Source organism: Amblyraja radiata, chromosome 6 (genome assembly GCF_010909765.2).
Source record: "Amblyraja radiata isolate CabotCenter1 chromosome 6, sAmbRad1.1.pri, whole genome shotgun sequence".
NCBI classification, from domain to species: Eukaryota; Metazoa; Chordata; class Chondrichthyes; order Rajiformes; family Rajidae; genus Amblyraja; species Amblyraja radiata.
In genome coordinates this window covers 8,196,356-8,219,732 of record NC_045961.1, presented here as the reverse complement: position 1 = coordinate 8,219,732, position 23,377 = coordinate 8,196,356, and the positions used below count along the sequence as shown (strand labels likewise).

Sequence of the window (23,377 nt, the reverse complement as noted above, 5' to 3'; positions counted from 1 at the left end):
AGGAGGGTTACTACTCTAACCCTGTCCCTCCCCCTCACCCCCCCCTCCCCCCACCCCCATTTCCAATGCCGATTACTATTTGGTCAAGGGGCAGAAGTGACCCGCCAGTCCCAGCCTGTAAATTGGCCAGAGCGTTTACACAGACAATACAGTAACTATTTGCTGTTAGATTGTCTGAAAATGGAATCTATCGAGTTTTGGCACTCAAGGCCAAGTTTGCAATGTCGGAGAGAAAGTCAGACAAGAATAACCAGCGCCAATTGCAACAACGAGGGGCAGAGTTTAACTTGCAAATTGCAAAAGCTCCTGATAATTTTCAACACTGTTGGCAGAGATGCAGCTACAGAATGATGAATCTTCCATTCTTCAGCGCGGGGTTCAAGAGAACGCACGTGGCTCGTGTATGTTTAAGAATGAACTGCAGATGCTGGAAATTGGAAGGTAGACAAAAGTGCTGGAGAAACTCAGCGGGCGAGGCAGCAGCTACGGAGCGAAGGAAATAGGCGACGTTTCGGGTCGAGTCTGAGGAAGGGTCTCGACCCCGAAACGTTGCCTATTTCCTTCGCTCCCATTTCCTTCACCCGCTGAGTTTCTCCAGCATTTCTGTCGACCTGGCTCGTGTATGGTTCAATTTAGTTTATTGCCACATGCACAGAGGTACAGTGAAAAGCTCTTTGCTGCGTACTAACTAGTCAGCAGATAGACGATGCATTAGTTCATAAATGATAGGAGCAGAATTAGGCCATTCGGCCTATCAAGCCTACTCCGCCATTCAATCATGGCTGATCTATCTCTCCCTCCTAACCCCATTCTCCTGCCTTCTCCCCATAACCCCTGACACCCGTACTGATCAAGAATCCATCTATCTCTGCCTTAAAAATATCCACAGCCCTCTGTGGCAAAGAATCCCACAGATTCACTGCACTCTGACTAAAGAAATTCATAGGAACATAGACAATAGGTGCAGGAGTAGGCCATTCGGCCCTTCGAGCCTGCACCGCCATTCAATATGGTCATGGCTGATCATCCAACTCAGTATCCTGTACCTGCCTTCTCTCCATACCCCCTGATCCCTTTAGCCACAAAGGCCACATCTAACTCCCTCTTAAATATAGCCAAAGAACTGGCCTCGACTACCCTCTGTGGCTGAGAATTCCAGAGATTCACCACTCTCTGTGTGAAAAATGTTTTCCTCATCTCCTCACCCCCTCCCCCAACCCCCCCCCTCACCATCCACAACCTCCCCCCCTCCCCCACCTCACCTCCCCCAACCCCCCCTCACCCCCTCCCACCCTCCCCCAACCTCCCCTTCCCCCAACCTCACCCCCTATCACAACCCCCCTCACCCCCCTCCCCCAACCTCACCCCCTACCACAACCCCCCTCCCCCCTCACCCCCTACCCCCTCCCCAACCCCTCACCCCACCCCCCCCTCACCCCCAGCCCCTCAACCAAGAGGACCAAGAAACCAGGAAACCAAGAACCAAGAAGAACGGGGTTGATAGGGAGAGATAGATCAGCCATGATTGAATGGCGGAGTGGGACTTGATGGGCTGAATGGGCCTAATTCTGCTCATATTATTTATGAACAGAAACTATTGCTGATACACTCCAATACAGGGGATGTCTTGGCAAACCACTTCTGCACCTCTTCAAAGCCCCCTTATCCTTTATGTAATATGGTGACCAACACTACACACAATACTCCAAATGTGACCTAATGTGATCAAATGGCAGAGCAAAGAGGTCCTCCTGCAGTTGAACAGGGCCCTAGTGAGACCACACCTGGAGTATTGTGTGCAGTTTTGGTCCCCTAATTGGAGGAAGGACATTCTTGCTATTAAGGGAGTGCAGCGTAGGTTTACAAGGTTAATTCCCGGGATGGCGGGACTGTCATATGCTGAGAGAATGGAGCAGCTGGGCTTGTATACTCTGGAGTTTAGAAGGATGAGAGGAAATCTTATTGAAACATATAAGATTATTAAGGGTTTGGACACGCTAGAGGCAGGAAACATGTTCCCGATGTTGGGGGAGTCCAGAACCAGGGGCCACAGTTTAAGAATAAGGGGTAAGCCATTTAGAACGGAGACGAGGAAACACTTTTTCACACAGAGAGTTGTGAGTCTGTGGAATTCTCTGCCTCAGAGGCCGGTGGAGGCCAGTTCTCTAGATGCTTTCAAGAGAGAGCTAGATAGGGCTCTTAAAAATAGCGGAGTCAGGGGATATGGGGAGAAGGCAGGAACGGGGTACTGATTGGGGATGATCAGCCATGATCACATTGAATGGCGGTGCTAGTTCGAAGGGCCAAATGGCCTACTCCTGCACCTATTGTCTATTGAGTTACTCCAGAATGTTATGTCTAACTGTAAATGATTGCTAAATTTAGAACATATAAAGGTGGATGGAACAAGCTGCAGGAGGAGGTAGTTGAGGTAGTTGAGGCAGGGGAACTATTGCAATGTTTAAGAAACATTCGGGGAGGTACATGGAAAGGACAGGTTTAGAGGAATATGGGTCAAACGCAGACAGTGGGATTAGTGTAGGTGGGGCATGTTGGTCGGCGTGGGCAAGTTGGGCCAAAGGGCCTATATGTACTGTCCACAATCCAAGCTCAGATCCATACCAAGTGTAGGGTCAGTCAAAGCTGGAGTAACTCAGCGGGATCTCTGGAGAGAAGGAATGGGTGACATTTCGGGTCGATTAAGGTAACTGGGACTCTGGCCAGCTACGTGTCAAGGCAGATGTTTGGTTTAGATTTAAGTTGTGCCCCATCAGCTATTTCCACTCTAATTACAGAGTAAACATTTTTAAAATGCCCAGATAAGAGACACACAGATTCGACAGCTCTGCCTCACGTAGACACCAGCATGGGCCGTCATAGCAGAATCATTGACACCGGGGCAGGATATTCCTCAGAGGTGACTCGACGGTAATTAAGGCAAAGTCCATCAGCTGCTATCAATGGTCGCTCATTACCTTCTGGCCCAGTATCTTGCTGCTTGGCATCTCAGTTTAGTTTCTCAGTTCAGTTTAGAGATACAGCGCGGAAACAGGCCCTTCGGCCCACCGGGTCCGCGACGACCAGCGATCCCCACACACTCACACTATCCTACACGCACTCGGGACAATCTTACTCATTTACACCAAGACAATTAGCCTACAAACCTGCACATCTTTGTGGAGTATGGGAGGAAACCGAAGATCTCGGAGAAAACCCACGCGGGTCACGGGGAGAACGTGCAAACACCGAACGGACAGCGCCTGTGGCCGGGATCGAACCTGGCGTTGTGAGGCAGCGACTCTACCGCTGTGCCACCGTGCCGCCCTGTGTCAGCAGCCTTATCAGGTTAACGTCTCAACTGATAAAGACATCGTTTACAAGGGTGACAAGCTTGAAGCACCAGATAACCTGATCACTGCCACGTTACCTGACCTCTGCACCCATTGTTGGAATTTACTTTTATACACATATGTGGGGGGGGGCACGGTGGCGCAGCGGGTAGAGCTGCTGCCTCACAGCGCCAGACACCCGGGTACAATCCCCACTACGGTGCCGTCTGTACGGAGTTTGTACGTTCTCTCCCTGACCTGCGTGGGTTTTCTCCGGGCGCTCCGGTTTCCTCCCACACTCCAAAAGACGAACAGGTTTGTAAGTTAATTGGCTCCAGTAAAATTGTAAATTGTCCCTAATGTGGGTAGGATAGTGGCAGGCGGGTGTGGACTCGGTGGGCCGAAGGGCCCGTTTCTGTGCCGTATCTATAAACTAGGGTTGCCAACTGGCCCGTATTAGCCGGGACATCCCGTATTTTGGGTTAAATTGGTTTGTCCCGTACGGGACCGCCCTTGTCCTGTATTTGACCGCTACTACTCGGGTCAAGGGGACGGTCGGGTCGGAGCACCGCGTCCAGCCCCCCGCCTCGCCCGTCCCAACGTAGTGCAGCCCGTGGAGTGCAGCAGCAGCGGCAGCAGTAGCAGCATCAGCCCCTCGCCCGTGGCCCCGTCGGTCGGTCGGCAGCCTGGCCAGCTGTCTGGCCTTCGGACCTACGCTGACCGCCGACACCACCACCACCCCTCTTTCTCACGGCCGATCATCGGTTCACGAGTTGGACGGGGCGCCGGACTTTGCGCGCAGCAGAACGCAAACACCAGCCGGCGGGCCAGCTGAGACGTTTTGGCCCGGGCTGCTCAACGTCACACGCAAAGCCCAGCACCCGGCCCAAAACTCCTCAGCAACATATAACATTATAAAAGGACTGGCCAAGCTAGATGCAGGAAAAATGTTCCCAATGTTGGGCGAGTCCACAACCAGGGGCCACAGTCTTAGAATAAAAGGGAGGCCATTTAAGACCGAGGTGAGAAAAAACATTTTCACCCAGAGAGTTGTGAATTTGTGGAATTCCCTGCCACAGAGGGCAGTGGAGGCCAAATCACTGGATGGATTTAAGAGAGAGTTAGATAGAGCTCTAGGGGCTAGTGTAGTCAAGGTGATATGGGGAGAAGGCAGGCACGGGTTATTGATTGGGGATGATCAGCCATGATCACAATGAATGGCGGTGCTGGCTCGAAGGGCCGAATGGCCTCCTCCTGCACCTATTTTCTATGTTTCTATGTCTATGTCTCTACACGGGGAGTTTAGAAGTGGGTGCAGGTTATTTTCCAGAGAGCTGCTTTCAGCGCAGCGACCTTGCTCCCAGGGTCACTGGTATCTCAGCGTACATTGTGGGAGCACGGGGTCAGCACCAGTGCGGGGAGCAGAGCGCTCCTGGAAAGTTACCATCTGGACCAACGCCAGTCGAGGAATATGGATTATGAGCAAGCAGAAAAAAGTTAGACATTAAATCTTTCACCCTTCACCTTAAACCCATGTCCTCTGGTCCTCGATTCACCTACTCTGGGCAAGAGACTCTACCCGATCTACTTCTCTCATGATTTTATACACCTCTGGAAAACGCACCCCTCATCCTCCTACGCTCCAAGGAATAGAGTCCCAACCTACTCAACCTCTCTTTCACTCAGATCCCCAGCCCCCCCACCCGAGTTCTGGCAACAGCTTGAGTCAGAGGGTGGTGAATCGCTGCAATTAATTGCCACAGATGGTTGTAGAGGATGTGGATATTTTTAAGGCAGAGATCTATAGGCTCTTGATGAGTAAAGGGCCTGTCTCACTTGGGTGTCATTTGCGCATCAAGCAGATGGTGCGCGAAGATTTTGTGAATCCCAAAATCCCGGGGGGCGCTTCACTGCCTATGTCACCACGCACCATGCGCACGTAATGCGCACATCAGGTGCGCTGCATGGTGCGTGCGTCGTGCGTCGTGGCGTGTAAATGATGTCGCGTAAATTACGCGCAAATGATGCCAGTGGGTTTTTTGAAGGGAGAAGGCAGGAGAATGGGGTTGAGATAGATCAGCTACGAATGAATGGTGGAGTAGACTTGACGGGCCGAATGGCCTAATTCTGCTCCAGGAACCGGTGAATTTAGATGGGCCATCTTGGTCAGCGTGGAGAGATGTGCTGATGGCCCCCTTTTACATGCTGCAAATGATCACAGCATATCAGGGCATTTATACTGGAGTCACAAGAGACTGCAGACGCTGGAGTTTTGAGCAGAAGCAAAGTGGTGGAGGAGGTCAGTGGGTCACGACCCAAACCACTGCCCGACCTGACGACTTCCTCCAGCACTGCTTTGCTCAGAATTTCAGCCTCCGCAGTTCCGTGGATTTCGGACAATGGACAGACGACGTTTCAGTTCGGGCATCAACCACTGGGCAACAATGGTCTTGCACAAAACAGTTCGTCAAGAAGATCTTCGTCCATTTAGTTTCGTTTAGAGATACAGCACGGGCACAGGCCCTTTGGCCCACCGAGTCCCCACCGACCAGCGATCCCCGCATGCTAACACTAACACGCACACGCAACAATTTACACTTATACCAAGCCAATTAACCTACAAACCTACACATCTGTGTTTTTGATTTTCTGTTTTTTGGATTGAATTCTGTTTTTAATTTGTGTCTCTGTGATGTCTTTATTACTTATTTTATTCTGATTATATGTTTTTATTCCTATTTATCTATGTAAGGTGTCCTTGAGATGTCTGAAAGGCGCCCATTAAATAAAATTTATTATTATTATTATCTGTGGAAGACAATAGACAATAGGTGCAGGAGTAGGCCATTCGCCCCTTCGAGCCAGCACCGCCATTCAATGTGATCATGGCTGATCTTCCCCAATCAGTACCCCGTCCCTGCCTTCACCCCATATCCCCCGCTATCTTTGAGAGTCCTATCTAGCCTCCTCTTGAAAGTATCCAGAGGAGGTGGGAGGAAATGAAAGATCTCCGAGAAAACCCACGCAGGTCACGGGGAGAACGTACAAACTCCGCACAGACAGCACCCGTGGTCGGGATGGAATCCGGGTCTCCGGCGCCGCGAGGCAGCTACTCTGCTGCTGCGCCAGCGTGCCCGGCCCAAATCGGAAACAAAAGCATCTCACTGTAACTCGGCACATGCGACAACAATGAGACTGAACCAAATTATCAGAGCCAAATCATCCACGCAAGTCTCAAGTCAGGCAAGTGGCCATCATTTTAAAAGGCACGGGCGGTCCTAGTTTTTAAAATCTACTCACTCTGATGGGGAAGTATTCTCGGAAATATCGCCACAGGGTCCAGTTCCGCACCCATGCTGACCGCCTGCCTCCTGGAAAGTAAAAGCACCAGTTTCCACCCTATCTCGAATAGATTCCCGAAAGCAACATCAAATTCACAAGTGCAGGAAGGAACTGCAGACTCTGGTCTAAACCAAAGATAGGCATGAAGAGCTGGAGGAACTCGGCGAGTCAGGCAGCATCTCTGGAGAGAAGGAATGGGTAAGACGTTTCAGGTCTGAAGAAGGGTCTCGACCCGAGACGTCACCTATTCCTTCTCTCCAGAGATGCTGCCTATCCCGCTGAGTTACTCCAGCTTTTTGCGTCCATCGTGAAATTCATAAGAGATTGGAGCAGAATTGGGCTCTTTGCACTTGACCAGATGTCTATTAAAGACTGAAGGGAAGGATCTCGACCCGAAACGTCACCTATTTCCTTCACTCCATAGATGCTGCCTCACCTGCTGAGTTTCTCCAGCTACCTTAAATGTCTATTAAATATTGTTACAGCACTTCCTCAACTTCCCCCTGTGACAGCTGGTTCTATATGCACACAACCTTCAGCCAGAGGGTGGTGAATCTGTGGAATTCATTGCCACAGACGGCTGTGGAGGCCAAGTCAGTGGATATTTATGTAAGGCGGAGAGTGACCAGACATGACCTTTGTGGTGGATCTTCCGTATATGTCAGGGTCACCTGCACCAGAAGACTGAAAAATCCATCAATTCCAGGAACAGAATGAGGCCATTCGGCCCATCAAGTCTACTCCACCATTCAACATGGCTGATCTATCTCTCCCTCCTAACCCCTTTCTCCTGCCTTAGATAGTCATAGATTAATACAGTGTGGAAACAGGCCCTTCGGCCCAACTCGCCCACACCGGCCAACAATGTCCCAACTACACTGGTCCCACTTGCCTGTGCTGGGTCCATATCCCTCCAAACCTGTCCTATCCATGTACCTGTCTAACTGTTTCTTAAACGTTGGGATAGTCTCAGCCTCAACTACCTCCTCTGGCAGCTCGTTCCATACACCCACCATCCTCTGTGTGAAAAAGTTACTCCTCGAATTCCTATTAAATCTTTTTCCCTTCACCTTGAACCAGTGTCCTCTGGTCCTCGATTCCCCTACTCTGGGTAAAAGACCTCTATTCCTCTCATGATTTCTCCCCATAACCCCCAACACCCGTACTAGTCGAGAATCTATCTCTGCCTTACAAAAAAATCCATTGTCTTGGGCTCCACAGCTGCCTGTGGCAATGAGTTCCACAGATTTACCACCCTCTGATTAAAGAAATTCCTCATCGCTTTTCCAAAGGAACGTTCTTTAGTTCAGAGGTTCTGGCCGCAGGAGGGCAAATTCGACCCATCGATCAGCCACAGAAATCCCGATGGGGCCTAGGCGCCATATTTTCTTGTTGGGAGGGGGGGAACCATCTGGGGGGGGAAAGACCTGTTACCGAAGCCAATTAAAGGGGCTGTCCCACTGTACGAGGTAATTCAAGAGTTTAAAAAAAAAAATCAAACTCGTGGTAAGCACGTAGAATGTACGTAGCGGCTACCTCAGAACTCGTGATGTCTCTTAGCTGCTCGTAACGCTATCGGCAGGTACTCGGGAAACGCGGTAAGCTCGTGAAGATTTGTTGAAAAATGTCCACGAGAGCCCCGAGTCCATACGAGCGGCCATTACGTAATTCTCCAAGTTCGAATCAGGGGAAACTCGGGAGAACTCTTGAATTAGCTCGTACAGTGGGACAGGGCTTTAACCCATAAATCTGCCTGCCTTCGCAGTGTGAGATGGAGGAATCTGGAGAAAACTAGCACGGTCGCAGGGAGAACGTGCAAACTCCGTACAGGCAGCAGCCGTGGTCGGGGTCGAACTCGGGTCCCTGGGGCTGCGAGGCAGCCACTCTACCCTCCCACAATCACGTACCTTGGTTGGGCGTATCCCAGTCTAGGATCAACCAGGACAAGTATAGAGCTGCAATTGGCCAGCAATTAGTGAAGAAGGTGTAAAACAGGATTATGCTGCAGACGATACCTGCAAGAAAGCAAATCAAACCACAAATCAAGGACGAGGGCAATCAAGGAAGAGCCCAATATAAAACCAAGCCGTCTCCATTTTGAGTTCAGTTGGGAGACACAGCATGGAAACAGACCATTCGGCCCACCGAGTCCGCACCAGCAATCAACCACCGGTTCTATGCTCGATGTTGTCCCACATTCTCATCCACTCCCGACACAGTAGGGGTAATTTCACCCAGGCCGTTCTTTTAATTTGGAGCGTGGAAACAGGCCCTTCGGCCTACTGAGTCCATGCCGACCATCGCTTCAAAAGTTTTAGTTTAGTTTAGAGATACAGCATGGAAACAGGCCCTTCGGCCCACCAAATCCACGCCCACCATCGCTTCAAAGGTTTTAGTTTAGTTTAGAGATACAGCGCGGAAATAGGCCCACCGCGCCGACCAGCGATCCCCGCACATTAACACTATCCTACACCCACTAGGGACAATTTTTACATTTACACCAAGCCAATTAACCTGCCAAACCTGCACGTCTTTGGAGTGCGGGAGGGAACCGAAGATCTTGGAGAAAACCCGCGCAAGTCACGGGGAGAACGTGCAAACTCCGTACAGACAGCACCCGCAGTCGGGATCGAACCCGGATCTCTGGCGCTGCATTCATTGTAAGACAGCAACTCTACTGCTGCGCCACCGTGACCCGATAGAAGTATAAACAATCATGAGGGCATAGATAGTGTAATCTTTCTCCTCAGGTTAAAATGTGAAATACCAGGAGGCACAAGTTTAATGTGATGAAGGGTTACATGATGGTAGAGTTGCTGCCTCAAAGCGTTTGCAGTGCCGGAGACCCAGGTTCGATCTCGCCTGCGGGTGCTGTCTGTACTGAGTTTGCACGTTCTCCCCGTGACCCTTCTCCGAGATGAATGAATGAATAAGTTTCTGGCCCAAGTATATTCACATACAAGGAATTTGCCTTGGTGCTCCGCCCGCAAGTGACAACATGACATACAGTGACACATAAAACATTAAAAATAAAATATTATCGATTAACCATGTGAATTAAATAAAATACCAGTGCAAAAGGAGGCTACCGAATTTTGGGTGTTGAATAGAGCTATTACTCATGGAGAAAAACTGTTTTCTTTGAGGATCTGAGATCCTCGGTTTCCTCCCACTCTCCAAAGACGTGCAGGTTTGTAGGTTAATTGGCTTGGTGCATGTGTAAATTGTCCCTTGTGTGTGTGGGATAGTGTTAGTGTGCAGGGATCGCTGGCCGGTGTGGACTCGGTGGGCCGAAGGGCCTGTTTCCGTGCTGTATCTCTACACTACACAGGAAAGTTTATAAGATGATCGGCAAGGTCCCTTCACAAACAGACAGTGCTAAAAGCCCAGTACAAGTAAACTGACTCCATCTACACCTCACGCTGCCTCGGCAAGGCCAGCAGCATCATCAAGGACCAGTCTCACCCCCGGCCACTCCCTCTCCTCCCCTCTCCCATCGGGCAAGAGGTACAGAAGTGTGAAAACGCACGCACACCTCCAGATTCAGGGACAGTTTCTTCCCAGCTGTTATCAGGCAACTGAACCATCCTACCACAACCAGAGAGCGGTCCTGACCTCCCATCTACCTCATTGGAGACCCTCGGACTATCTTTGATAAGACTCTACTGGACTTTATCTTCCACTAAATGTAATTCGCTTTTTCCCCTTAAAGCTGTATCTGTACACTGTGGACGGCTCGATTGCAAGCATGCAATGTCTTTCCACTGACTAGTTAGCGCGCAACAAAAGCTTTTCACTGTGCGGAGTAGATCGGGAAGAGTCTCTTGCCCAGAGTAGGTGAATCGATGACCAGAGGACATAGGTTTAAGGTGAAGGGGAAAAGATTTAATAGGAATCCGAGGGGTAACATTTTCACACAGAGGATGGTGGGTGTATGGAACGAGCTGCCAGAGGAGGTAGTTGAGGCTGGGACTATCCCAACGTTTAAGAAACAGTTGGACAGGTACATGTATAGGTCAGGTTTGGAGGGATGTAGGCCAAATGTAGGCAGGTGGGACTAGTGTAGCTGGGACATGTTGGCCGGTGTGGGCAAGATGGGCCTGTTTCCACACTGTATCACTCTATGACTCTAAAGATATTCCTCCTCATCGGGACAGTAAGGTGGCGTGGCAGTAGAACTATTGCCTTACAACGCCATAGACCCGAATTAGATCCTGACTACGGATGCTGTCTGCACAGTATGTACGTTCTTCCCTCGACCTGCGTGGGTTTTAGACAATAGACAACAGGTGCAGGAGTAGGCCATTCGGTCCGTTGAGCCAGAACCGCTTTTCAATGTGATCATGGCTGATCATCCCCAATCAGTACCCCGTTCCTGTCTTCTCCCCATATCCCCTGACTCCGCTATCTTTAAGAGCCCTATCTAGCTCTCTCTTGAAAGTATCCAGAGAACCGGCCTCCACCGCCCTCTGAGGCAGAGAATTCCACAGACTCACAACTCTCTGTGAGAAAAAGTGTTTCCTCGTCTCCGTTCTAAATGGCTTACCCCTTATTCCTAAACTGTGGCCCCTGGTTCTGGACTCACCGCAACATCGGGAACATGTTTCCTGCCTCTAGCGTGTCCAAACCCTTAATAATCTTATATGTTTCAATAAGATATCCTCTCATCCTTCTAAATTCCAGAGTATACAAGGGTTAGGAGGGAGAGATAGATCAGCCATGATTGAATGGCGGTGTAGACTTGATGGGCTGAATGGTCTAATTATGTGAAAAAGTTTCCCCTCTAGTTCCTATTAGATTTTTCCCCTCTCACCTTGAACTTATGTCCTCTGGTTCTTGATTCCCCCCACGCTGGGTAAAAGACCCTCTGGCTTCAACCCTATCTGCTGTATCCCCCTTTGCGATTTAGTACACCTGAATTTTTTTACACCCGATTTTCTCCCTGTGATTGCTTTGGTCATCTGTCATAGAAGGTAGAACAGAACAAAGCAGGAACTGGCCCTTCGGCCCACCCTATCTGTGCTGGACATGATGCTGTCTATCTCTTTTCTGCTTGCACATAATCCATATTCCTCGACTGGCGTTGGTCCAGATGGTAACTTTCCAGGAGCGCTCTGCTCCCCGCACTGGTGCTGACCCCGCACTCCCACAATGTACGCTGAGATACCAGTGACCCTGGGAGCAAGGTCGCTGTGCTGAAAGCAGCTCTCTGGAAAATAACCTGCACCCACTTCTAAACTCCCCGTTTAACTTGGTTTTACTTTCACCGGGCAAGAGGCAAGCTAACGGAATGCGGAGCACGGAGCACACGACACACAATACACAACACACAACACGGAACACAGAGCAGAGAACAAGGAACGGAACACAGAACAGAGAACACGGAACAGAGAACACAACATGGAACAGGGAACAGGGAACACAACATGGAACACGGAACAGGGAACACAGAACACAGAACACAACAGGGAACAGGGAACACAACATGGAACACGGAACAGGGAACACAGAACACAGAACACAACAGGGAACAGAGAAAACAAGAGGGAACATGGAACATGGAACAGAACACAACAGGGAACATGGAACACGGAACAGAGAAAACAAGAGGGAACATGGAACATGGAACAGAACACAACAGGGAACATGGAACACGGAACAGAGAAAACAAGAGGGAACATGGAACAGAACACAACAGGGAACATGGAACATGGAACAGAGAAAACAAGAGGGAACATGGAACATGGAACAGAACACAACAGGGAACATGGAACATGGAACAGAACACAACAGGGAACAGGGAACATGTAACAGAACACAACAGGGAACATGGAACATGGAACAGAACACAACAGGGAACATGGAACATGGAACAGAACACAACAGGGAACATGGAACATGGAACAGAACACAACAGGGAACATGTAACAGAACACAACAGGGAACAGGGAACATGGAACAGAACACAAAAGGGAACATGGAACAGAACACAACAGGGAACACGGAACAGAACACAACAGGGAACATGGAACAGAACACAACAGGGAACATGGAACAGAACACAACAGGGAACACGGAACAGAACACAACAGGGAACATGGAACATGGAACAGAACACAGCAGGGAACAGGGAACATGGAACAGAACACAACAGGGAACACGGAACAGAACACAACAGGGAACAGGGAACATGGAACAGAACACAACAGGGAACATGGAACATGGAACAGAACACAACAGGGAACAGGGAACATGTAACAGAGCACAACAGGGAACATGGAACACGGAACAGAACACAACAGGGAACATGGAACATGGAACAGAACACAACAGGGAACATGGAACATGGAACAGAACACAACATGGGAACATGGAACATGGAACAGAACACAAGAGGGAACATGGAACATGGAACAGAACACAACAGGGAACAGGGAACATGGAACAGAACACAACAGGGAACAGGGAACATGGAACAGAACACAAGAGGGAACATGGAACATGGAACAGAACACAACAGGGAACAGGGAACATGGAACAGAACACAACAGGGAACAGGGAACATGGAACAGAACACAACAGGGAACATGGAACAGAACACAACAGGGAACATGGAACATGGAACAGAACACAACAGGGAACAGGGAACATGTAACAGAGCACAACAGGGAACATGGAACACGGAACAGAACACAACAGGGAACATGGAACACGGAACAGAACACAACAGGGAACATGGAACAGAACACAACAGGGAACATGGAACATGGAACAGAACACAACAGGGAACATGGAACATGGAACAGAACACAACAGGGAACAGGGAACATGGAACAGAGAAAACAAGAGGGAACATGGAACATGGAACACGGAACAGAGAACACAACAGGGAACATGGAACACGGAACGGAGAACGGAACACGGAACATGGAACATGGGAATGGAACAGGGAACGGAACACGGAACACAGAAGAGCAGTGGTAGAGTTGCTGTCTCGCAGTGCCAGAGACCTGGGTTCGATCCCGACTATCGTACGGAGTTTGCACGTTCTCCCCGTGACCCGCGTGGGTTTTCTCCGAGATCTTTGGTTTCCTCCCACACTCCAAAGACGTGCGGGTTTGTAGGTTAGTCGGCTTGGTGTATGCAATGTTTTTTTTACAAATTGTCCCTGGTTCGTGTAGGATAGTGTTAGTGTGCGGGGATTGCTGGTCAGGGCTGACTCGGTGGGCTGAAGGAATGGCCCGTTTCCGCGCTGTATCTCTATACTAAACTAATAGAACATGGAACATTCTTCAGACTATACTCGGGACTGTAGAGTTACAGTGCAGAAACATGCCCCCCTCAGCCCACCAAATTTGCGGCAACCAGCAACGGATGTATGGAACGAGCTGCTAGAGGAGGTAGTTGAGGCTGGGACTATCCCAACGTTTAAGAAACAGTTAGACAGGTACATGGATAGGACAGGTTTGGAGGGATATGGACCAAGCGCAGGCAGGTGGGACTAGTGTAGCTGGGACATGTCGGATAAGGGCAAATTTCCACGCTGTGTCACTCTATGACTGTAGAGTGACAATAAACTAAAGGAAGAGAGTGGAAGCAGACACAATAGCAATGTTTAAGAGGCTGGTAGACACACAGGGATAGAGAGACATGGGGATAGACACAAAATGCTGAAGTACCTCAGCGGGACAGGAAGCATCTCTGGAGAGAAGGAATGGCCCTAGTGAGACCACACCTGGAGTATTGTGTGCAGTTTTGGTCCCTTAATTTGAGGAAGGACATTCTTGCTATTGAGGGAGTGCAGCGTAGGTTTACAAGGTTAATTCCCGGGATGGCGGGACTGTCATATGCTGAGAGAATGGAGCGACTGGGCTTGTACACTCTGGAGTTTAGAAGGATGAGAGGATATCTTATTGAAACATAAGATGATTAAGGGCTTGGACACGCTAGAGGCAGGAAACATGTTCCCGATGTTGGGGGAGTCCAGAACCAGGGGCCACAGTTTAAGAATAAGGGGTAAGCCATTTAGAACGGAGAAGAGGAAACAATTTTTCACACAGAGTTGTGAGTCTGTGGAATTCTCTGCCTCAGAGGCAGGTTCTCTGGATATTTTCAAGAGAGAGCTAGATAGGGCTCTTAAAGATAGCAGAGTCAGGGGATATGGGGAGGAGGCAGGAACAGGGTACTGATTGTGGATGATCAGCCATGGTCACATTGAATGGCGGTGCTGGCTCGAAGGGCCGAATGGCCTACTCCTGCACCTATTTTATATTGGGTCAAGGGTTGTGGGGAGAAGGATCTCGGAGAAAACCCACGCGGTCAGGGGGAGAACGTACAAACTCCGTACAGACACGCACCCGTAGTCAGGATCAAACCCGGGTCTCTAGCGTTGTAGGTGGACTCGATGGGCCGAATGGCCTTAATTCTACTCCTACAACTGGTTTCAACTTGCGAACACACATGTTAAATAGACAAGTGACGTACCCAACATTAGAAAGGAGACAACCCATTGAAGAACAGAGAGCATTTGCAAGTGCCGCTCTATTTTGGATCGGGCTATCCAAGGAAGAGACGATAGATTGCTCAATGCTGAGAGGATGCTCTCTCCAGTACCTGGGGGAGAAAGAAAACCCACATTAAAACAAGTGATAGGCACAAAATAGATAGTGCGATAGACAACAGGTGCAGGAGGAGGCCATTCGGCCCTCCGAGCCAGCACCGCCATTCAATGTGATCATGGCTGATCAACCCCAATCAGTACCCCGTTCCTGCCTTCTCCCCATATCCCCTGACTCCGCTATCTTTAAGAGCCCTATCCAGCTCTCTCTTCAAAGCATCCAGTGAACCGGCCTCCACCGCCCTCTCAGGCAGAGAATTCCACAGACTCACTAATGTGTGAAAAAGTGTTTCCTCGTCTCCGTTCTAAATGGCTTACTCCTTATTCTTAAACTGTGGCCCTTGGTTCTGGGCTTCAGTTGTCAACGACCACTCTCTAATTGGTGAAAGAGATCTCAGAGGACCCCACATGGTCCACCAACACCGCTGCGCTGGTCAAGAAGGCACAGCAACGACTGTTCTTCCTGAGGACATTAAAAAAGACTGGTCTGCCCCAACAGCTGCTGACAACGTTCTACCGCTGCACCACAGAGAGCATATTAACATATGGCATCTCTGTGTGGTATCTCAGCTGTACGGAGGTGGAGAGGAGAGCTCTTCAGCGCGTCGTCCACAGAGCGCAGAGGATTATTGGGACACAGCTACCAGCCTTGGAGGGCATCTACCACACACACGGTGCCTCAGGAAGGCCGTCAGCATCCATAAAGACTCCTCACACCATTGTAACGGACTGTTCGAACTACTTCCCTCCGGTAGACGTCACAAGGCCTTCTACACCCGCACCTCCAGACTCAGGAACAGCTTCATTCCCAGAGCTATAGCGGCTCTGAACCGGCCCTGCTGAGTGCCCCCCATCCCCCCTGGACTGTCTCCCTCGGATGGTCACTTCACACAGACACATCTGCACTTTAGTCTGTTGAACTGTTTTGACTATTTTACTGTTCTTTTTACAATCCATGTTCTCGGGGTATCTAAATCCAAATTGTATTAGTTATTTAATAATAATAATAATAATAATACATTTTATTTATGGGCGCCTTTCAAGAGTCTCAAGGACACCTTACAAAAATTGAGCATGTCGAGGAAAAACATGTAAGGGGAATGAAATAAATAGTAGAGACATGACTAGTACACAAAGTAAAGACAGAATTCAATACAAAACACAGTATGAGGCAATTAATGCACAGATGAAAAGGGACGGGGACGTGGGGCTAAGGATAGGCAGAGGTGAAGAGATGGGTCTTGAGGCGGGACTGGAAGATGGAGAGGGACACGGAATTGCGGATCAGTTGGGGGAGGGAGTTCCAGAGCCTGGGAGCTGCCCTGGAGAAGGCTCTGTCCCCAAAACTGCGGAGGTTGGACTTGTGGATGGAGAGGAGACCGGCTGATGTGGATCTGAGGGACCGTGAGGGTTGGTAGGGGGAGAGGAGGTCAGTGAGATGTGGGGGGGGCCAGATGGTGGAGGGCTTTGTAGGTGAGGATAAGGATTTTGTAGGTGATCCAGTGGGAGATGGGAAGCCAGTGAAGTTGTTTGAGGACTGGAGTGATGTGATGCCAGGATTTGGTGTGGGTGATGAGTCGGGCGGTTGCGTTCTGGACTAGCTGGAGTCGGTTGATGTAGGTGGAGCTGATGCCAAGGAGAAGTGAGTTGCAATAGTCCAGTCGGGAGGAGATTAAGGCATGGATGAGTCTTTCAGCAGCGGGAGGTGTGAGAGAGGGTCTCATTTAAGTTATGACATCGGATGGAAGCTGCATACCAAATCTCGTTGCGCTTATGTGCAATGACAATAAAATATATTATTATTATTATTATTAAGTATGGTTCAGTTGCCTGATAACAGCTGTGAAGAAACTGTCCCTGAATCTGGAGGTGTGGGTTTTCACACTTCGGTACCTTTTGCTCAAAAGGGCAAAATTGTGTAGGAAGGAACTGCAGATGCTGATTTACACCGAAGATAGACACAAAATGCTGGAGTAACTTGGCGGGACAGGCAGCGTCTCTGGAGAAATGGAATGGGTGACGTCTCGGGTCGAGACCCTTCTTCAGAGTCCATAAACCAGAGTCGCCATTTTACAGTCCCAGACCCGAAACGTCGCCCATTCCTTCTCTCCAGAGGTGCTGTCTGTCCCGCTGAGTTACTCCAGCTTTTGTATCTATCTTCGATCAGCCATGATTGAATAGCATAGTAGACTCGATGGGCCGAATGGCCTACTCCTATAACTTGTAAAAATGCTGGAGTAACTCAGCGGGACAGGCAGCATCTCTGGAGAGAAGGAATGGGTGACCCTTCGAGACCCTTCTTTGGGCTGAAGTAGCTGTGTATGGAAGGAACTGCAGATGCTGGTTTATAGACAATAGACAATAGGTGCAGGAGTAGGCCATGTGGCCCTTTGAGCCAGCACCGCCATTCAATGTGATCATGGCTGATCATCCCCAATCAGTATCCCGTTCCTGCCTTCTCCCCATATCCCCTGACTCCGCTATCTTTAAGAGTCCCATCTAGCTCTCTCTTGAAAGCATCCAGAGAACCTGCCTCCACCGCCCTCTGAGGCAGAGAATTCCACAGACTCACCACTCTCTGTGAGAAGAAGTGTTTCCATGTCTCCGTTCTAAATGGCTTACTCCTTATTCTTAAACTGTGGCCCCGGGTTCTGGACTCCCCCAACATCAGGAACACATTTCCTGCCTCTAGTGTGTCCAAGCCCTTAACAATCTTATATGTTTCAATGAGAATCTGCCTTCTCATCCTTCTAAACTCCAGAGTGTACAAGCCCAGCTGCTCCATTCTCTCAGCATATGACAGTCCCGCCATCCCGGGAATTAACCTGGTGAACCTACGCTGCACTCCCTCAATAGCACAGAAGATGAGACGCAAACACTGACACTGCGGGCCGAAGAGCCTGTTCCTGTGCTGTTCTGATCTATGTCGCAAGTGTGAAGCCTTTTGCATCATTTCATGTTAGAATGACGAGCAGAATGAATGATTTTTAAAGCTTATATAAGCTCGGGTGGGTCATCAAAATGTACACTCACAAGGCCAGTGTTTGAAATGACCACAGGAGTCATTGGAGATCCCATTTTAGCATCCAGCCCACAGGTGTTGAAGATAGATACAAATTGCTGGAGTAACTCAGCGGGACAGGCAGCACCTCTGGAGAGCAGGAAGAGGCGACGTTTTGGGTCGAGACCCTTCTTCAGACTGAGATTCAGCAGAAAGGGAAACGAGAGATATCGACCAGGGGTGGGCTAACTTGTTCTACATTGGGACCGGGACGCATGTCTGTGAGCGGGATGGCGGGCCACAACTATCACGTGTACACATGGATCACTCCCCCTTCGAGGATGCAGCTCATACTCACTCGTCCCCGGCCTCTTGACAATCCCGATCCCGACCAAAGACCAGAGAGTGGATCTTTGATTCCGACAGACAATAGACAATAGGTGCAGGAGTAGGCCATTCGGCCCTTCGAGCCAGCACCGCCATTCAATGTGATCATGGCTGATCATCCCCAATCAGTACCCCGTTCCTGCCTTCTCCCCATATTCCCTGACTCCGCTATTTTTAAGAGCCCTATCTAGCTCTCTCTTGAAAGTATCCAGAGAACCGGCCTCCACCGCCCTCTGAAGCAGAGAATTCCACAGTAATAATAATAATAATGGATGGGATTTATATAGCGCCTTTCTAATACTCAAGGCGCTTTACATCGCATTATTCATTCACTCCTCAGTCACACTCGGTGGTGGTAAGCTACTTCTGTAGCCACAGTTGCCCTGGGGCAGACTGACGGAAGCGTGGCTGCCAATCTGCACCTACGGCCCCTCCGACCACCACCAATCACTTACACACATTCACACACAGGCAAAGGTGGGTGAAGTGTCTTGCCCAAGGACACAACGACAGTATGCACTCCAAGCGGGATTCGAACCGGCTACCTTCCGGTCGCCAGCCGAACACTTAGCCCATTGTGCCATCTGTCGTGATGTGAAGCCCAGACACAGAAGGTGCGAGCGCTGCCGTGCCGGCGGCTTTGCGCAGGATGCGGTACAGCCAGAGCTCGGCGCTCGGGCCCGCTCGACGGCTCCGCCATTGCGGCCGCCGGCGCAGGCCTCCTTGCGTCCTTGTGTCACCACGCCTGCGCGACGCGGCCTCGGGAGGTACTGGAGATGATGGAAGTCGGCGAGCGGATAATTACGGGTAAAAAAAAAACAACAAAAAAAACACGCTTGCAGGCCGGATATCTCGGGTTACGGACCACATTCGGCCCAGGGGCCGTAGGTTGCCGACCTCCTGATATAGACGGTGATGTAAAGAGATACAGAACAAAAGAATGAATGAATGAACAAGCTTATAGAAACTTACAAAATTCTTAAGGGGTTGGACAGGCTAGATGCAGGAAGATTGTTCCTGATGTTGGGGAAGTCCAGAACAAGGGGTCACAGTTTAAGGATAAAGGGGAAATCCTTTAGGATCGAGATGAGAAAATCATTTTTTACACAGAGAGTGGTGAATCTGTGGAATTCTCTGCCACAGAAGGTAGTTGAGGCCAGTTCATTGGCTATATTTAAGAGGGAGTTAGATGTGGCCCTTGTGGCTAAAGGGATCAGGGGGTATGGAGAGAAGGCAGGGATGGGATACTGAGTTGGATGATCAGCCATGATCATATTGAATGGCGGTGCAGGCTCGAAGGGCCGAATGGCCTACTCCTGCACCTATTTTCTATGTTTCTATGTTTATAGGCCAAGTATGTTCACATACAAGGAATTTGCCTTGGTGCTCCACTCGCAAGTATCACGACATACAGTAAAAAAAAATAAGAATAAAACATAAAACATTAATGATAAAACATGTGAATGATAAAACATGTGAATGAAATAAAATAGCAGAGGAAAAGGAGGCTACAGACTTTTATTTATTCAGTAGAGATACTACTCGTGGAATGAAAGATATACAAGAAGTAATGATAAAGGAAACAGGTGATTGTTAGCTGTTTGTCAGGTGAGAACAGCTACAGACAATGAGACTCAGCAAGATGACTTTGAAGCTGGCACGACGTGGGTGGGGGGGGGTGTCCAAGGGTTACTTAATGTTAGAGAAATCCAAGTCATACCACTGGGTTGTAGACTGCTCAAGCGAAATATGAGATGCTGTTATAAGATCATAAGTGATAGGAGTAGAATTAAGCCATTCGGCCCATAAAGCCTACTCCGTCATTCAATCATGGCTGATCAAACTCTCCCTCCTAACCCCATTCTCCTGCTTTCTCCCCATAACCCCCGACACCCGAACTAATCAAAAATCTATAGATCTCTGCCTTAAAAATACCCAGACTTGGCCTCCACAGCCTTCTGTGGCAAAGAATTCCACAGATTCACCACCCTCTGACTAAAGAAACTTCTCCTCATCTCCTTCCTAAAAGAACGTCCTTTAATTCTGAGGCTGTGACCTCTAGGCTGAGACTCTCCCGCTAGTGGAAACATTGTTGGCCAGTGTGGGCAAGTTGGGCCGATGGGCCTGTTTCCACTCTGTATCACCCCAATACTCTAAATGCTGGAGTAACTCAGCAGGTCAGGCAACAACTCTGTTCCTCCGATTTGCGTTTGGCCTCGCTCCGACAAGGTCAGGAGGCCCAGGACAGAAAGGCCAGCGTAGGAATGGGAAGGGGGAATTAAAGTGTTTGGCAACTGGGGGATCAGGTAAGTCCAGGCGGTCTGATCGAAGGTGTTCAGCAAGACGATCGGTTTAAACCAGCATCTGCAGTTCCTGCCTCCAGAGGCATTGTAGTGAGTTTGTGCAGAACAAAATGGTTAGGGTCATGTCACTACACCTTCTATTACAGGGGCCGGCAACCTCTGGCCCCCGGGCCAAACACGGCCCATAACCCAAAATCATCCTTAAAATCATTTAAGAATAAGGAGTAAGCCATTTAGAACGGAGACGAGGAAACACTTTTTCACGCAGAGAGTGGTGAGTCTGTGGAATTCTCTGCCTCAGAGGGCGGTGGAGGCCGGTTCTCTGCATACTTTCAAGAGAGAGCTAGATAGGGCTCTTAAAGATAGTGGAGTCAGGGGATATGGGGAGAAGGCAGGAACGGGGTACTGATTGGGGATGATCAGCCATGATCACTTTGAATGGCGGTGCTGGCTCGAAGGGCTGAATGGCCTATTGTCAATCCGGCACGCAGGCCGATTTCCCCCCCCCCCCCCCCCCCCCCCATAATCAACCGGCCCGCCGAGCGCCACCGAGCTCTGTCCGTACCGCATCCGGTACCGCCGGCACGGCCGCCCGCGCACCTTCTGTGAACACGTTTAAGAAAGAACTGCAGATGCTGGAAAAATCGAAGGTCGACAAAAATGTTGGAGACATGCGAGGATTGCACGAGGCTGCCTCACCCGCTGAGTTTCTCCAGCATCTTGTGTCGACCTTCCGTAAACACGTGATTTGACGCCTGCCAGCCGGGGCGGGATGGGGGAGGGATCCATGTGTACACGTGATAGATGTGGCCCGCCATCCGCTCACAGACATGCGTCCCGGCCCCCATGCAGAACAAGGTTGCCCACCCCTGCATTATTGCATCAGATGTCACAGGGAATTAATCCAATATTGTCTTCCCAAACACTGGTTAGATGACGTAGTATTACTACCAGCAGTCTTCGCATAACACCAGAGGACATGGGCTTAAGGTGACGGGGAAAAGATTTAATAGGACCCGGAGGCAGAGCTTTTTCCACACAGAGGGTGGGGGGTGTATGGAATGAGCTGCCAGAGGAGGTAGCTGAGGCTGGGACTATCCCAATGTTTAAGAAACAGTTGTACAGGTACAAGGATAGGACAGGTTTGGAGGGATATGGGCCAAGCGCAGGCAGATGGGACTAGTGTAGCTGGGACATTGTTGGCCAGTGTGGACAAATTGGGCCAAAGGGCCTGTTTCCACACTGTATCACTAAGATTCCCAAATGGGGCAGTCCCACTTAGGCAATTTTTTGGGCGACTACAGGCAACTGCCGCAGAATTTTTCAACATGTTGAAAATATTTCTGCGACGGTGGCGACAATGTTTGCTGTCGTAGGTGAATTCCATTAAAACTAGTCGCCTAAAGAGTCGTCTAAGTGGGACGGGCCCATAACTATACACTTAGAAAATAGTACCATTACAGCAAAGGAAACTGCTGAGGAACAAGAGGACACAGAGTGCTGGAGTAACTCAGCGGGTCAGGCAGCATCTGTGGAGAACATGGATAGGTGACGTTTCACAGAGTGCTGGAGTTACTCAGCGGGTCAGGCAGCATCTGTGGAGAACATGGATAGGTGACGTTTCACAGAGTGCTGGAGTAACTCAGCGGGTCAGGCAGCATCTGTGGAGAACATGGATAGGTGACGTTTCACAGAGTGCTGGAGTAACTCAGTGGGTCAGGCAGCATCTGTGGAGAACATGGATAGGTGACGTTTCACAGAGTGCTGGAGTAACTCAGTGGGTCAGGCAGCATCTGTGGAGAACATGGGTAGGTGACGTTTCAGAGTGCTGGAGTAACTCAGCGGGTCAGGCAGCATCTGTGGAGAACATGGATAGGTGACGTTTCGTGTAGGGACCCTCTATTATTCGAGGTTATTCCTCTCCTTGAGAATTTGATCCAGCAATCTTTTATTCACCTGGTCTGCAAGTCTAGGTATCAACGGTGGCACAGCGGTAGAGTTGCTGCCTCACAGCACCAAAGACCCGGGCTTGATCATGACCACGGGTGCTGTCTGTGTGGAGTTTGTACGTTCTCCCCGTGACCGCGTGGGTTTCCTCCAGATGCTTTGGTTACCACCCATGATGGTTCAGGTCAATATCAAACTAACACATCTCCTTTGAACTTTGCCCCTCTCAGCCAAAACCTAAGCCCTCTAGTCTTTGACATCACCACCCTGGGGAAGAGCGTCTGTCCACCCTCTCAATGCTTCTCATATTTTCCATTCACCCATCACCATCGCAAGGACCAGTCTCACCCCGGTCACTCCCTCCTCTCCCCTCAGGCAACAGGTACAGAAGTGTGAAAACAAACGCACACCTCCAGATTTAGGGTTGGCAAAAATGCTGGAGAAACTCAGC

General features: G+C 49.8%; 1 protein-coding gene across 1 annotated transcript in view; it reads right to left on the bottom strand.

Moving 5' to 3' along the window:
* Positions 1–5,697: 5,697 nt before the first annotated feature.
* LOC116974677 (diacylglycerol O-acyltransferase 2-like) overlaps positions 5,698–23,377 on the bottom strand; it is a 33,737-nt gene continuing 16,057 nt past the window's right edge. The window contains exons 2-5 of the mRNA XM_033023395.1: positions 15,156–15,284; positions 8,579–8,686; positions 6,630–6,700; positions 5,698–5,763 (exon numbers count right to left, since the gene is read on the bottom strand). Coding sequence (XP_032879286.1) covers positions 5,698–5,763; positions 6,630–6,700; positions 8,579–8,686; positions 15,156–15,284 — 374 coding nt within the window. The remainder of the gene's footprint in view (positions 5,764–6,629; positions 6,701–8,578; positions 8,687–15,155; positions 15,285–23,377) is intronic.